This window comes from Hydra viridissima, unplaced genomic scaffold, assembly GCF_058129835.1.
Source record: "Hydra viridissima isolate aposymbiotic clone 2 unplaced genomic scaffold, HvirCarnegie_v1 scaffold_8, whole genome shotgun sequence".
NCBI classification, from domain to species: Eukaryota; Metazoa; Cnidaria; class Hydrozoa; order Anthoathecata; family Hydridae; genus Hydra; species Hydra viridissima.
The window spans coordinates 2671391-2688357 of NW_028324307.1; the positions used below are offsets into that span (position 1 = coordinate 2671391).

The window sequence follows — 16967 nt, forward strand, 5'->3', positions numbered from 1 at the left end:
AGAGCGATAAAAGGATATACCAGAATGACTAGGGAAGAGCTTGTTGAGGCTATTAAAACAACAAGACCTGTCATTGGTTATGGACCTGCTCCTCGTAGACGAACGACTGAGGCAAGACCGTTGCCTGTTAATGAAAGACCTACCGTGGTTAGGTTTGTTAAACCACCTGTAAAAGTTTCTATAAAACCGACAAAAGTAAGGTTTGTTCAACCACCTGTAAAAGTTTCTGTAAAACAGACAAAAGTTTCTGTAAAACCGACAAAAGTTTCAATAAAGCCGACAAAAGTGCAGTTTATTGTCAAACCTTCCGCAGCGATAAAACCACCCATCGCTCCGAAACCTGTCATTGCTCCTAAACCATTGTTCATTCCACCAAGACCTGTGGTAAAACCTCCTATTGCTCCGAAACCAATTCATTTGCAAAATCCTAATATTCAAAGACCTGTGCCTGCTCCAAGACCAAGGACAAACGACTTGATTTCATTCGAACCTTCTACTCTCTTGCAAAATAGGATGACAAGAGATGAACCCTCTATTCTTAACACACCGGTTATCGATTCATCACCTGTCATGACACCTAGACCGGTTCCTGCTCCAAGACCTTTATTTTCAAGACTGACGGCAGTTGCAAAAAGTGTGACGTCCTATGTTGCAAATAAGTTTAATGATATTAAAGAATGGATAGAACCCTACGTTCCTGAAGTAGTCAAGAAGAAGGTAAGCGAATCAATGGAACAAATCGATGAAAAGGTAAAGTCTATCAAATCACTTGTATTAAAAACAGTGTATAAACACCCCGCGCCAAAGCCTTTTACAGTAAAGTTTAATATGACTGAACATTCTGCAGAGCGTGCTGCTAGACTATTTTCTTACACACCTTCTTCTCGATACCAAGACATTGTTCCTTTTTTAAACTTGGTGAGAGAGTCGGTCATTCAAACCATGGAAGGAGAAAGAAACACAAAGGTAAGAATTGTTTTAATCTGTGAAATGACTCGCGTAAGCATCTTAACAGGTGAAGAGACTACTCAGATGGCTCACTTTTCATCCAACTTGAAAATTATATTGGAGGGTACAGATGTAAGAACGGTTGTGAGTCAAATGGAAGAAAAAATCTTGGAGCGAAGCGCTAATTACAACAAGATGGGATCCAATTGCGTCTTGTCTAAGATTTTAAAAATGGATATCGGATTTATCGATTATGAACCTTTCAAGGGTTCTTCCTACATGGAGCTGTCTAAAGAGCTAAAAGACAAAAAGGCGATCATCAACATGAAAAACGATGACGATCAATGTTTCAAGTGGTGCGTCACCAGAGCGCTGAATCTTAAAAATAGAGACAATGAAAGAATTGATGATGACTTGATTCTAAAATCAGAAGAGTTGAATTGGGAAGGAATGGAGTTTCCTTTAAAGGTGACTCAAGTCAAAAAGTTTGAGAAAAATAATCCTGACATCAGCGTGAACGTCTTTCACTACGAAATGAATAAACCTCAACCTATGCAAATATCCAAATTTCATGATCGAAAGCACTGTGTTGATTTGTTGTATATTTCAAACGAAGAAAACAGCCATTATTGCCTCATTAAAAGTTTCAGTCGGTTTGCTCGTTCTTCAGCATCAAAACATCAACATAAAAGATATTTTTGCAGAAGGTGCATGCACGGCTATGACCAAGAAGAAAAGCTCCAAATTCATCGAGAATACTGCTATCATAACTCGCCTATGAGAATCGATCTTCCAAAAGAAGGGTCGACCCTTGAGTTTAAAAACTACAACAATAGTATGAGAGTTCCGTACTGCGTCTATGCCGACTTTGAAAGTTTCATCAAACCTATCGATGACAACACTGAGTATAATAATAAAGAGTCATATACCAAAAAATGTCAAAAGCATGTTCCAAGCTCCATCGTCTATTATATCAAATGCTACGACGAGACCATTTACAAGGGAAAGCTTGAAACGTACACAGCTGAAAGCGACGATGATGACGTGGCTCAAAAATTTGTTACCATGCTTGAAGCTAACTTTATAAAGATTTGTGACGATAGTTATTCACGGCAAGAACAATGGAAAAATAAGAGAATAGAGACTAATGAGGATAAAAAGAATTTTGAGGCTGCCACCCAATGCCATATTTGCAAAAAAGATCTTAACGGTGATAAAGTATGGGATCACTGCCATTTGACTGGAAAGTACCGTGGTGCTGCTCATAACAAATGCAACTTGGATTATAAACTTCCAAAATTTATTCCCGTTGTCTTTCATAACTTGTCTGGCTATGACAGCCATTTGTTCATCAAGAGATTAGGTGGAAAAAAAGGAAAGATCACTTGTATACCCAACAATGAAGAAAAATATATCAGCTTCACAAAAAGCATCAAAGTGAGAGATTCTATTGATAAGAAAGGTAAACCAAAAATAGTGTATAGAGATTTACGGTTCGTTGACAGCTACAGGTTCATGTCAAGCCCTTTAAAAGATTTAACTGACAACCTTGTTAAAGATTTGTGTGAGGAGTGCTCAAAATTAGATCCAAAAACATGCAAAAAGGACTGTATGGTTAAGAAAGGTAAAAAATGCAAATGTAAAGACAATTGTGAAGATTGCGCTCATAGAAGATCTAAAAAAGGAGACATCATGTGCAAAAACTTAAATTCATTCCACAGCGGAGCAAAACGAGATTTGCTATTAAGAAAAGGCATTTACCCTTACGAATGGGTGGACTCCATTAAAAAATTCTCTGAAACACAATTGCCACCCAAAGAAGCCTTTTACTCTAAACTAGACGATAAACACATCAGCGATGAAGACTATGCACATGCTCAAAACGTTTGGAAGGTATTTGGATGTGAAACGTTTAAAGATTACCACGAGCTGTACAACATCTCAGACGTGCTCATTTTAGCTGATGTCTTTGAAAATTTCAGAGACACTTGCATAGAAAATTACGGTCTAGACCCTCTTTGGTATTACACCTCTCCTGATTTGGCTTGGGACGCCATGTTAAAGGAAACTAAAATTAAATTGGACTTAATAACCGATATTGATATGCTCAACATGATCCGAAAAGGAATACGCGGCGGAATATGCATGATCTCAAACCGACTTGGAAACGCTAATAACAAATACATGAAAAACTATGATCCTTCACAACCATCCAAATTCATTCAGTACTTAGACGCTAATAACCTTTATGGGTGGGCCATGAGCAAACCTCTTCCCGTTAGAGTATTCAAATGGATGACTGATGTTGAAAATTGGCGTAGCATGCCATGCATCCTTGAAGTCGATTTGACATATCCTGAAAGCCTACACGATACACATAATGACTATCCTTTGGCTCCTGAAAGAATGACTATTGGAAAAGTGGATAAGCTAGTTCCAAATTTAAACAACAAAGAAAAATACGTCGTTCATCACGAAAACCTAAAACTCTATGAACGATTGGGTTTAGTCATCACCAAAATTCATCGAGGAATCACCTTTGAAGAAGAACCCTTCATGAAAACATACATTGACCTCAACACCAATAAAAGAAAAGTCGCTAAAAACGACTTTGAAAAAGAATTCTTTAAACTCATGAACAACTCCGTGTTTGGAAAAACCATGGAGAATATTCTAAAGCATGTCGATATTAAACTGGTCACCACAAGAAAAGAAGCCTTAAAATTATCCAAAAAACCTCGATATGATCGGTACACCATTTTTGATGAAAAACTCATCGCAATTCATATGAAGAAAACACAATGCTTTTACGACAGACCCGTTTACTTGGGAATGAGCATCCTTGACATCAGCAAAACACTCATGTTTGAACACCACTATGACTACATGAAGCCTAAATACGACGATCGTGCAAAACTACTCATGACCGACACTGACTCGCTCATTAACGAAATCAAAACAGATGATTTTTACGAAGACATTGCCGCAGATGTACTTGAAAAATTTGACACGAGCGACTTTCCTAAAGATCATCCTGCCATTCAAAACGTTGGATTCAAAGTAGGCGAAAATAAAAAGATCATTGGCAAGTTTAAAAATGAAACCGGTGGAAAGCAAATCACGCAGTTTGTTGGTCTTCGACCCAAACTCTACTCTTACTACATCCCTGAAGAAATAGATGATCAAGAACATAAAAAATGCAAAGGTGTTAAGAAGTGCATTGTTAAAAATCACATCACTCATCAAGACTACTACGACTGCTTAATGACTAAACAAGAAAAACTCACCACCATGAACGTCTTCCGATCACGTCATCACAATGTCTACACCGAAGAAATCAACAAAGTCGCACTCACCGCTAACGACGACAAAAGAATCATCTTAGAAGACGGAATTCACACCTTGGCCATCGGACACTACAAAACAAGGCAATAAAGAAGAACTGGTATAAAAATAATCATGTTATTTCTATACTTCTTCTTGATTTTTAAAGACGACTCTTAAGTATTGGTTTTGTCCAAGAACATGATATGAAGTGTTCACCATTTTTTATGCATCCTTAAGTATGGGAAGGGTCAATGCGCCAGAACCGCCTTTTGACTATATATATCGTTACTGATACTTGTATTTGTTTCCCAGCTATTACCAATGTTGCTATAGCTTATCCCGCTGTTTTCACAGGTTTTCCTTTTACAGCCAATACCTTGAGTTCGTTTCTTCTGATGTAAAGATTTGCTTTTTGAACCATTTTTCTTAAAATAATGGTTCGGGTACATTCACTATCGACCAGTGATTTTCCTGCAAAGTTATTCACGTGCACAATCCATATTGGAAGCGTCATTAGTTGCTCAAGGGAACAGTTGGCGCTGGCGATTCCCGACTTGCGTTTCCCTGTTGCGATGAGCAAAATCTTTCAATACGGACAGTTTTTTCAAATCAAAAACATCTTAATGCGCCATTAGTATTTTGTCTCTTTGAAAAAAAGTTTCGGGCCATCAAGCACAAATAACAGTATTTACAACCAGGTTTAAATGATTCTGCCCAAAATCATGTCCAGGATTACCGCAGTTACAGCAGTTAATATCATTGGAGGATGAAGATGATCTATTAGCATTTTTATTGATTCCAGAGATCATAGTTGAAACACATTCCTTTTTCGTTGATTCCGACAAAAGTACTCTTGCGTGGTTTAACACATTCTGAAAGTTGATCCCAAATATTTTTACTTGTGCTCATAACTGCTTTGAAGTTTCATATGGCAATCCAGTTATAAACGCTCACAGCAGTAACTCTTTATTTTTAACTTTTGCCAGCTTCATAAGCTGATGCAAACTGGCCATAAAAACATTGAAGGATTCGCCTTTGTTCCATCCCTAAACAAACTCTTAGGCTTTAAGACTATCCACTGTAAACGCATCCAATATTTCGTTTTTCTCTCTTTGATACTTATACGTAGTTGTACAGTTGATACACATTTTCAGAACTCTCTTGGGCGTAATGTAAATTATCTTACGCAATTGTTGTGACAAGTATAATAATTAACTGCAATGAAATATAACTGCAACAGTATGTATGAATACCTCGTAGTGGAACATATTTAGCTGTGTGAATATTTAGAGATACTATCGAGTGTTATACTTAACCACTCCTAGTTTAGAGCCTATTCTTACGTGGAATATCCTCGATCAGGCAGAATCATTTAAACCTGGTTGTAAATACTGTTATTTGTGCTTGACCGAAAAATTTCCAAATTATCACGTCGAAACATTTTATATTTTAAAAAATTATAAACAATATTTTGGGCAGATATAGGAAATTCGGTAAAAAAATATATTATTTTGCAATAATATTTAAATGTATTTTTAAAAACTCTGAAAATATCAATCATCGAGTTTACGAGGGCAAAAGATTAATAAAATATTTCCGAAATTTCTCAAGCATCAGCAAGTCTATATATTTTTTTTAACTGCACATTTAAAAATTGCAAAATTAAAATATTTCATTTTATTTCATAATAGACTAATAGATTTGTCAGAATAAGGACTTAGCAAGATATAGGTCAGTTTACCAAGTAAAAGCCATTATACAGTCTCTATTAATTTTCGTTGAGTTGCTATATACCATTATAAAGACACCGCGTTGGAGAAATATGCCTCACTTAAGCAATTGTGTTGCAGCCGAAACTATCATTTCGCTTTTGGGTTAAATAAACTTCCACGTTGAAGAACCATTGAGAAGAGAACACAAAATTTATAAGCGAAAGTAGATTTTAAACAGAGTATCCCTGTTATTATCCCTTTAACAATGGTAAGGTCTTTCTATCCTTATTCACCTGAACTTTCAAATTTTTTAGAATTTTTCGCATTTTTTCTACATATTTTAGGTATATAGTTAAAAACGTTGTGCTAAATAGTTGCCCCTAGCTTATTAGGCAATAATTACTTTTAATATATATATATATATATATATATATATATATATATATATATATATATATATATATATATATATATATATATATATATATATATATATATATATATGTATATATATTATTACTCTTCTAGTTTGAAAGTATTAATCTAGCTCACATTTTTTGATTGTCCATGACCTTAGGTAGCTAGCTCACATTTTTTGATTGTCCATGACCTTAGGTTCTCCATGCTGTTAAAGTCATGGCTATTGGCAGGCCAACTCATAAGTTAATTAATTGGTCTTAAAACTAAGATTTGATTTTTTTGTTATGTGAACTTTGATATTTACCTTTTCACTAAATATTACTCTTTTATTTCAAACTATCCTAAAGTTTTATATACTTGCCACAAGTCTGGTCTACATATTTCTGTCTAGTAGTCTATCCATGTTTTTTTGAGTACTACTTCCAACTCAAATTGTTGCTTTAAAAGCATTTTAACAAACCAGCCATAGACTTACTTGTTGAGGAATTATTTTAATGTTGAACTACTAAAAGCTGTGGTGGACATGACAGAAAATAAATGCTTTTACATAAAAAGAAAACAATTTAGTATGAATTACTTTTACAAAGTTTAAAAATATTTTTTTGTTCATGAGTTGTATGAAGTTATATTAACAAAATTTTTCTTTCTGTCTATGAATATAACATAGACTGCTGAGTTTGTGTAATGGATAATGTTTGAAGTTGAGAATAATTTTACTTCTTTTTTTATTTAGCCTTTGAGATTAGATGTCAAGGTAAAGTTTTTTAAAATTACTATTGTATTTTAAAAGGATTTTTACTTAAAGGTTTCAAAACCATGCTCAATTGATTGCAGAAAAGTAATCATAGAGTGATTTTTTGCGATCTTTTGCAAATTGTTTATATTTTTTCTGAACTTTTTTGATGTTTTTAAATTTAAATTTATTTGGTTTTTTATATTTAGAGAACCTTATCTGCACGATCTGACCGTGTTAAATGTGTAGACCTCCATGGTACTGAACCATGGTTGTTGGCTTGTTTGTATAATGGTAACTGTCATGTTTGGAATCATGTTAGCCAAACTCTTATTAAATCGTTTGAAGTAACAGACTTACCAGGTATAATGAATAAAGTGGATAAATTCTTTTTTTTTTTTTTTCTTAATCTACAAAACAACACTTGAATATTAGTAGAGTCATTTTGTTTATTATTTGTTTAGTTAGGTGTGGTAAGTTTGTTGGCAGGAAAAATTGGGTAGTAACAGGTTCTGTAAGTTTATTTGATGTTTAAGAATGTTTTTTGTTAAATAATAATTATCTCGTTGTTTTTTATTATTACTATTATTATTTATATTATTATTATTGTTATTATTGTTATTATTATTTTTACTATTATTATTATCATTATCATTACATTTACCTCTGAAAGAAACTATTGCATTGTACAAATTCTTTTTATTGTTTTTATTGATTCTCCTTAGGATGATATGATGATTCGTGTTTTTAATTACAATACTTTGGAAAAGGTATGTGAAATATATTTTAAGTGGCAGTTTTACAATTTTGAAGAAATAAAACTTGCACAAATGGGGTTTCAGTTTTTTAGGTTTCATAAATTTGTTGAAAATTACTCTTAAACTAACATTTTATGAAAAGGTGTCTAAATTATCTGTTGGCATATTGTTGTTGAATATAAATTGGCAACTTGATTAAAATTTTTTTTTTTGTTGTATTCAGCTTTTATGGTAGAACATCAATGAAAATATTTTATAATTAGTATACATATACTCAGAACTTTTTAACCAATCATTTAGGTGCATGGGTTTGAAGCTCATTCAGACTACCTTCGCTGCTTGCAAGTTCATCCAACTCAACCTTATCTAATTTCAAGCAGTGGTATTTGTCTCTTTATTTTGTGTTCAAAGTACTACTCAATCAAGTTTTTAATAATTGCACTTGACTTATGCTTTAAAAATTAGAGCTTTGTTCTCTCTGTTTACACATGGTAAATATTACCTTCTGTTTAAAATGATTATTATTTGTTGAGAATTTTCACTTTTTTTTTAGATGACATGTCAATAAAGCTTTGGGATTGGGATAAAAAATGGCTGTGCATCCAGGTTTTTTTTTTGTTTTTAACAATGGGTGTAGTTTTTTTATTTATTTGTTTTTTCTAGTTCATTTAAACTGCTTTTAAAAAAATATTTAAAACTTTACACTTATAGACTTTTGAAGGCCACACTCATTATGTGATGCAAATTGTTATTAACCCCAAAGATAATAACCAGTTTGCAAGTGCATCACTTGATAGGACAATTAAGGTTTATTATATTAATTTTTGATAAGCTATCATTAGTTTTGTGTAATTTAATATAATAAATGAGAGTTTATATTGAAGATTAATACTTAAATGCATAGTAACATATATTAGACCAATTCTTTATTGTATTATAATATTTGTTACTAATTATCAAATAGGTTTGGCAACTTGGTTCGCCTCAGCCAAACTTTACATTAGAAGGTCATGAAAAGGTATTTTTGTATTAATAGTAGTTGCAGTAGCAGTAAGGATGATGATGATGATGATGATGATGATGATGATGATGATGATGATGATGATGATGATGATGATGATGATGATGATGATGATGATGATGATGATGATGATGATGATGATGATGATGATGATGATGATGATGATGATGATGATGATGATGATGATGATGATGATGATGATGATGATGATGATGATGATGATGATGATGATGATGATGATGATGATGATGATGATGATGTGATGATTTTTTGTATTATAAAGGCTTAATTTGATAAACTAAATAATAAAGTCTAGATAAAGTTTTTTTTAAAAAAGCTTTTTTTTCAAGGGTGTAAACTGCATTGACTACTTTCATGGAGGGGAAAAACCTTACTTAGTTTCTGGTGCTGATGATCGGCTTGTCAAAATATGGGATTATCAGGTATGGCTAAGACCATAATTGTTTCGATTTTTTTAAGAGAATTTATTGCATCAAAATGATTTCCTTATTCACTTCTGCTATATGCATGCTTTTTTACAGAATAAAACATGCGTTAAAACATTGGATGGTCATGCTCAAAATGTTTCAAGTGTTCTATTTCACCCTGAGCTTCCTATTATTCTATCTGGCTCTGAAGATGGAACAATTCGATTGTGGCATGCCAACACTCACAGGTTGGAAAGCACTCTGAATTATGGGATGGAGCGTGTTTGGAGCATGTCTGCAATGAAAGGAACCAATAATGTTGTCATTGGTTATGATGAAGGATGCATTATGATTAAAGTCAGTTCTTTAGCCTACATTTTTTAAAATGACAACATTTCCTTGTTTTCTATTATTTGAAATGATTTAAATTTATACTGCATTAAACATTTTAACATTATTTTTTAATTGTTTTCTTTATAACAGTTGGGAAGAGAAGAACCTGCAATGTCAATGGATAGCAGTGGTAAAATTATTTTTGCAAAACACAGTGATATCTTGCAAGCAAATTTGAAAAACCTTGGAGACACCGATGCTCGAGATGGTGATAGGTTACCTGTTGCCATTAAAGAAATGGGTTCTTGTGAAATTTACCCTCAAACACTTTCCCACAACCCAAATGGAAGGTAAAGTTCTCATTAGATTCCCATAGTTACCTGATTTTTTAAGTAGAAGGTTTATTTTTTGTTTTATTGCTTTCTTTATTAGTTTTTGAAAATATAATTTTGTTTATTTAATTTTTTAAGATTTGTTGTTGTTTGTGGTGATGGTGAATACATCATCTACACAGCAATGGCACTGAGAAACAAGAGCTTTGGATCAGCACAAGAGTTTGTTTGGGCTGCTGACTCATCAGAGTATGCTATTCGAGACAATTCTGTTGTGAAAATTTTCAAGAACTTTAAAGAAAAGAAAGTATTCAAACCAGATTATTCCCCTGAAAGTTAGTTTAATATACTGTAATAATATTTTTGTATGCATATAAAATTTTCATTATGGCTAACCAAATTATAAGTAACCATGATTGGAATATGCAATTTTGGCATTGGGACTTTTTTCTTTTTTTTTAGATATTTATGGTGTGCACTTTTTTTTTAGATATTTATGGTGGGCACTTTTTTTTTTTAGATATTTATGGTGGGCACCTGCTTGGAGTGCGATCATCTGCAGGGCTTTTATTTTATGATTGGGAATCACAAGAACTTGTTCGTAGAATAGAGATAACACCCAAAAGTGTAATTTGGTCAGAGAATGGTGAGATGTGTTGCATCACTACAGAAGAATCTTTTTTTATATTACGATATTCCCAAGAAAATGTTTCACATGCAATGGAGAATAAAGATGAGCTAGTAACAGAGGATGGTATTGAAAATGCTTTTGATGTAAGTTTATTAAAAAAGACATTCTACAGTTTGTAACTATAGTCTTATAGCTAAGACTAAGTTTTACATGAACGCATTCTTAAATATTTTTAAAATGCTGCTACTAAGTTCTTTGCAATTCTTGAGGTATTGTTTTTCAAAAAAGGTAACTCAGTACATTTTAGATGTCACCATAATGTTGGTAAGTGTAGTAAAATCAGTACATTCTGAGAACTATTGAAGTTGTTGTCTTGTAAATCTGATGTTTTTATGCTGAATACTTCTGGTGAATTTGCAAAATAATAAATTTAACATTTCTCATATATAATCATTTTAACACTTTTACCGTCAATGAGGTGATGAGCAAACTATGATTTGTATTTTTTTAGGACATAATATCTCAGGAGTCCCTAGAATTTAATGTTAGGTTTTCAAGATAATATTTATATAATAGCAGCAGCAAATTATGATAAAATTCAGAAATATTTGAGCTGGGTTCATTCTACATGACTTAATATGGGATGGTCCTGGTGTGGAAGTCATTGCAGTGGTTATATCTTAACTACTGTGGTTTATAGTTTAAAAAAACTTTGATAAAATCATTGTATAAAATTCTATAAAATATAATAATAAAAAGAGTTACACATTGTTGTAGGTTCTTGGTGAAATAGAGGAAGTGGTGAAAACTGGCATATGGGTTGGAGACTGTTTCATATACACTAATGCAGGTACGAGATACTAATATTTTTTTGTGTCAACATAATTCCATGTGGTTTTTTAAAATTTGGAATTAATTTTAATTTATTGATTTTGAATTTTGTTTTACTTTTTAGTTAACCGTCTTAACTATTATGTTGGCGGTGAAATTGTTACAATATCGCATCTAGATAAGTATGTATTACAATATCGTATCTAGATAAGTATGTATTACAATATCGCATCTAGATAAGTATGTATTACAATATTGCATCTAGATAAGTATGTATTGTACAATCCGAAAAGTCATTAATATCCCATCTAGTTTTGTATCACTTAAAAAAACTTTTACAAGGTCACACATTTTCACAGCTTACAAGGTCATTCCATGCCAATTTCACTAATAGTCATTCACAGACCAATTCAGATTTTGATGAAACTGATTGGGGTGGTGTGTACTAATGAAATAACCAAATCCTGAAAATTTTTGTTAACTATCTTGTGTGGTTTTTGAGAAATGGTTAATTAAAGTTGACCTGTTTTATTTGAAATCTCCCACCTCAAGCAAAAACATTTTTTTTGTCATTTTTAGAGGTTAATAACAACAAACTTCAAAAAAAGAAGTAAGAAAAGACAACATCTTTTAGAATTTAATATGAAAATGTTTATGTTTTTAGAGCTAATTATATATAATGGTACATCCATTGCCTTATTCTATTTACTGAGAAGAATGAGTCTAACAAACACAAATGATTGTGTAGTTAAGAAATAATGTTAATGCAATTCAATTTATCTGTAACCATCACAAGAAAGGAATGTGAAGATGGTTGGCATTGTTATAGTCCTTTTAACAAGCATAAAAAAAAAAATAAGATTTAAGCTATAACCTTTAGCTTAGAAAAAAAAAAATTTTTATGTTTAGTAATTAATTTTTTTTTTCTGTTGAGTCTCCTAGAGTTCTAATCCAGTTATGAAAGAATTAGGTTTTTTACCTGATTAGAAACTGCCATAAAATTACCTTATAATCTATGAAAATTTCTAAATCTTATAACAAAATTTGTTGTTATTTTTATAATTTAATGTTGAGTTTTATATCTTTTATTGTTTAGAAGTATGTATCTTCTGGGATATATTCCAAGAGACAACCGTTTATACCTTGCAGATAAAGAGTTGAATGTAGTTAGTTACAATCTCCTTCTTTCTGTTCTTGAGTACCAAACAGCTGTTATGCGTAAAGATTTTGAAACAGCTAAACAGGTTTTACCAACCATACCTAAAGAGCAGAGGAATAGAGTTGCTCACTTCCTTGAAAAACAAGGCTTTAAACAACAAGCTTTGCATGTTTCATGTGATCCTGAGCATCGGTATTCTGAGTTGTTTTTAATATTTTTTTTTTTAAATCAATTTGAAATAAAATTGGCAAAAAAAATAATTAACTATAATTTAATTCAATTCTATCTGTAACTAGTTTAGTTTAATCAACTTGTTCATATATTTAGATTTGAACTGGCTGTTCAAATAGCTGATTTGATGGTTGCATATGAAATAGCTCTTGAAGCTGATGTGAGAATGAATTATTTATCTGCTGTTGTCACTATCTTTAATAATGAGTTAAATTATAGAGTTGTTAAAATAAAATTTAAGATATAGAAGTATTAAATGAATATTTAATTAACTAAATATATTTGTAGACTGAACATAAATGGAAACTGTTGGCTGAGTTAGCCATACAAAAATGTGAGTTTGCTCTAGCTCAAGAATGTCTCTATAAAGCTCAAGATTATGCTGGCTTGTTGTTACTAGCCAGTTGTTCTGGGGACCATGTTACTATGGAAAAATTAGCTGTTGAGGCAGAAAAGAATGGAAAATACAATGTTTCATTCTTGGCTTATTTTTCGCTGGGAAAGTATGAGTTTTAAGCTTCAGTTTATGTTCTGAAATTATTATAGTGTTCCTCTAAATGTTGCTTTATTTATTTATTTTTTTTTAAATTTCTGTTAATTATTGAAAAATATTTCAGAATGGAGGAGTGCTTGGAGTTGCTTTGTAAATCAAAGCGGTTGCCAGAGGCAGCTTTTCTTGCTCGAACATATTTACCTAGTCAAGTATCACGTATTGTACAAATGTGGAAAGAAGATCTTTCCCAAACTAATAAAAAAGCTGCTGATTCACTTGCTGATCCAACTCAATATAGCAATCTTTTTCCTGATATTCAGGAAGCCATCAAGGCTGAACAGGTATTTTTAAAAAGTTATGTTTAAATAAATTTAAAACTCTTTAATTTATTTAGAATGTAAAAAAAAATCTCATATAATTTGTAGATGTTAAAGGCAGAGAGGTTGGTACTGAGACCAGCATATGAATACAGCACTCTTACTGTAAGTTTTTAATTAATTTACAGCTTTTTTGTCTTTCCTTTTATTTCTGACTAACAGTGTGTCTTAAAAACAGAAAGGTTTGTACAGAGACCAGCATATGAATACAGCAGTCTTACCAAAAACTTGATTAATTTTCACTTTTTTATTTAAATTTTTTGCTCTGACTCACTGTATCTCAAAAGTTAACAGTTGCTTTTAAAAAAAAACTGAAAATTTGCATTGAATTTGAAAAAAATTTTCTAGACAATGTCTAATGGAGTAGTGTCTAGCTGTGAGTCAATTGAGTCAGTAGTTGCACACAATAGTATACATGTAACAGTATGTTAAAACAGATATGTTTAATATATATGTGACTTGAATGTTGACATTTTGTATAAAAGTGTATGTTATACTAATAAGAAAACATCAAATACTAGGAGTTCTCTAAATATAAATAATAATTTATAGAGAAATTATAAGAAATTTTCGCTGGATTATGGTTACCAGCATCTCATCAGTTTGTAAAAAATTTTTAGAAGACCATAAACTTTTAGAGAATCCAATGATGACCAAGTAAATTCAAAAGGAACATAAAGTAGCTTAAATTCAAAAGGAACATAAAGTAGCTTAAATTCAAAAGGAACATAAAGTCGCTTAAATTCAAAAGGGACATAAAGTAGCTTAAATTCAAAAGGGACATAAAGTAGCTTAAATTCAAAAGGAACATAAAGTCGCTTAAATTCAAAAGGGACATAAAGTAGCTTAAATTCAAAAGGAACATAAACACAAAGATTGATCAGCAGAGTAATGGCCAAAAATAAGATTGAATGACAAAAATACAATTGATCTTTTACACATATTATGAGATTTTTTGTATTAACTTCATGGATATAATATGTGACCATCCCCTTTTACAAGGCAAACAATAAAACATTGGCCATTTTGTTAAATGTTGAGTTGTTCTTACTAGAGCTAAAAATAAATACTAAGTGTGGTGAATATTTTCTGTAATTCAATTTAGTTTTGAAACACATCATAGCATAAAAAAATTTCTTTTGGATTTGTTAGTTTGTTTTTATTTTTAAAAAAAAGTTGCCTACTTTTTGAGATGATTTATATTTCTTGATTTACATTTTTAAAATCTGTTTTTATGTTGACATTTTACAGAACTCACTTCAAGATATTGTTGTGCATTATCTTAATGTAGCTTTAACTTCAAAATTCAGAGTTAAAATAGCTCCATAAATATTGTTTTAAATTTATAAGGTCAATTTAGATAAAGTAACAAAGCAAGCAGTATCAGACTAGGGATACAGTCAGGGATAAAAATAGGGCAAAGTTCATAATAACACGAAATATTACCATAACATTATTAAAATATTATTAAACATTTGTGTTTATAATATGTTAATCTAATTAATATTGTTATCAAGCTATATTGTATTAACATGAAATATAAGTATGAAATATTATGAATAGTTTTAGTTATATTTGTGTTATTACTTAAAAAAACAAATTTTTCAGAAACATTTATTAAAAAAACTTTCACCTGTTAAAAGTTTTGAAAGAAATAGTTAAATTTGTCATCATTTTGATCCCTAGTTTGTGTTTTTTACTTTTAGAATAATTTAGATAGGAATGCATTAGAAGAAGTCAGAGTTGCTGAAGAAACAGGAGATCTACAAGCTATTCTGGTAAAAATCTAATAGATACAAAATACAAAATTTGTCTTCAATTCTACTTTGTCCATCAAATTGTAATAATTTTTTTTTAAATTCAAGTTGTTAATTGTCAATTCAAGTGATTGTTGTTGTAAATATTGAGAATTTGTTGTGATTTTACATTTTTAAAAAATGTAAATGAATATTGAAAAATTAATTTAAAAGGTGAGTTAAATAAAAGTTCAAAAAGTTTCATTTATTTTAGAACAAGACACATGAGCTAACTATTGCTTCGAGTCCTCCTCAAGTGTTCACGCCACAGTTTACCAAACCTGAATTCAACCAAAAGTCACCTGATCCTCCCCATTCCAACAACAACGTGCTAGTAGTTAATCCTGCAGTAGCAAAATCACCAGTTTCGAACCCTACACAAAAAAATAGGAATGCTGATAGTATTGTAAGTAAATTAAATTTGATATTGTACCACTTTTTTTTGTTTTTTTTTTTGTTTTTTTTTTGTGTTTTTTTGTTGTTTTTTTTTTGAGATAATAAAATTGCAGTTGACTTTTTTTATGTAAGTTTGATGCTGTTCTGTTTGATTTAGGATCTTGATACAGAAAGTGACATTGATGATGGGGATCTAGGGGTAGGAAATAGTTGATAATTTTTTTTTTTTTAAACAAGTTAAAATATTTATTTCAGGATTGAAGGATTTTTTTTTTTTTTTTTTTTATGAAAAAAATTTCAAAAATGCTTTTCAAATAAAAGAAACAGCAATTAAACAGTTTTACAAGTTACAAAGTTTTAATTTGCAATATTATGGTATCTTGTGAAAATAATTCTTTTTTGCAAAACATGTCGCATAAAAACATTTGTACCAATAAGACTTCTTGAATTCATTCTGTTTCTTAAATTTTTAGGAACATGATGTTGATGATCTGGACTTGGATGACCTAGATGATGATCTGTCGTAATTCAATACTCCACAAGGGCTTTGATTTATCCTGTATCCCTTAGATGTATTCAAGCATTAATTCTTATGACTGTGTTACTCAGTGTTCATTTTTTAGATACTAAAATGTTTATAAATTTTGATTTTATCATATTTTTGGAGTTCCATTTAATCAACCTGTTTATAATTTTATGAGTGGTTTATTTCTGAAGGATACTTGCTTACAAATACAGTTTGCTTTACTTTTCAGAAACTTTTTTGTGAAAAAAAACTTTTATTATCTTATATTTACTATTTATTTTACTACACCCTATAAATTTGAATATATATTTTTTGCTTTTGAGGTAGCTTGATGTAGTTGTTTGATGACTTGGCAAATCAAGTGTAATAAAAAGAAACTACTGTTATTTCTGATGTTGTTATTTATTTAGTTGACTATTGCATTTAATTTCTTTTATTTTTTAATATCAATTATTTATTTACTGATATCATTATCTAAATACTATTATTATTTAGTTACTAGTATCATTATTACT

At 31.0% G+C, this 16967-nt stretch overlaps 1 protein-coding gene across 1 annotated transcript; it reads left to right on the forward strand.

Moving 5' to 3' along the window:
• Nucleotides 1–6056: 6056 nt before the first annotated feature.
• LOC145186555 (coatomer subunit beta'-like) lies at nucleotides 6057–16838 on the forward strand. Its single transcript, XM_090096003.1, has 25 exons — nucleotides 6057–6255; nucleotides 7141–7161; nucleotides 7350–7503; nucleotides 7605–7654; nucleotides 7866–7910; nucleotides 8199–8280; nucleotides 8452–8504; nucleotides 8610–8705; nucleotides 8863–8916; nucleotides 9270–9362; nucleotides 9462–9704; nucleotides 9831–10030; nucleotides 10151–10347; nucleotides 10533–10786; nucleotides 11421–11493; nucleotides 11599–11656; nucleotides 12571–12825; nucleotides 12961–13024; nucleotides 13153–13367; nucleotides 13482–13698; nucleotides 13783–13839; nucleotides 15441–15512; nucleotides 15745–15936; nucleotides 16084–16125; nucleotides 16400–16838. The coding sequence occupies exons 1-25, from the start codon at nucleotides 6253–6255 to the stop codon at nucleotides 16451–16453; spliced, it is 2844 nt and encodes a 947-aa protein (XP_089952129.1). The 5' UTR covers nucleotides 6057–6252; the 3' UTR covers nucleotides 16454–16838.
• The last annotated feature ends 129 nt before the right edge of the window (nucleotides 16839–16967 follow it).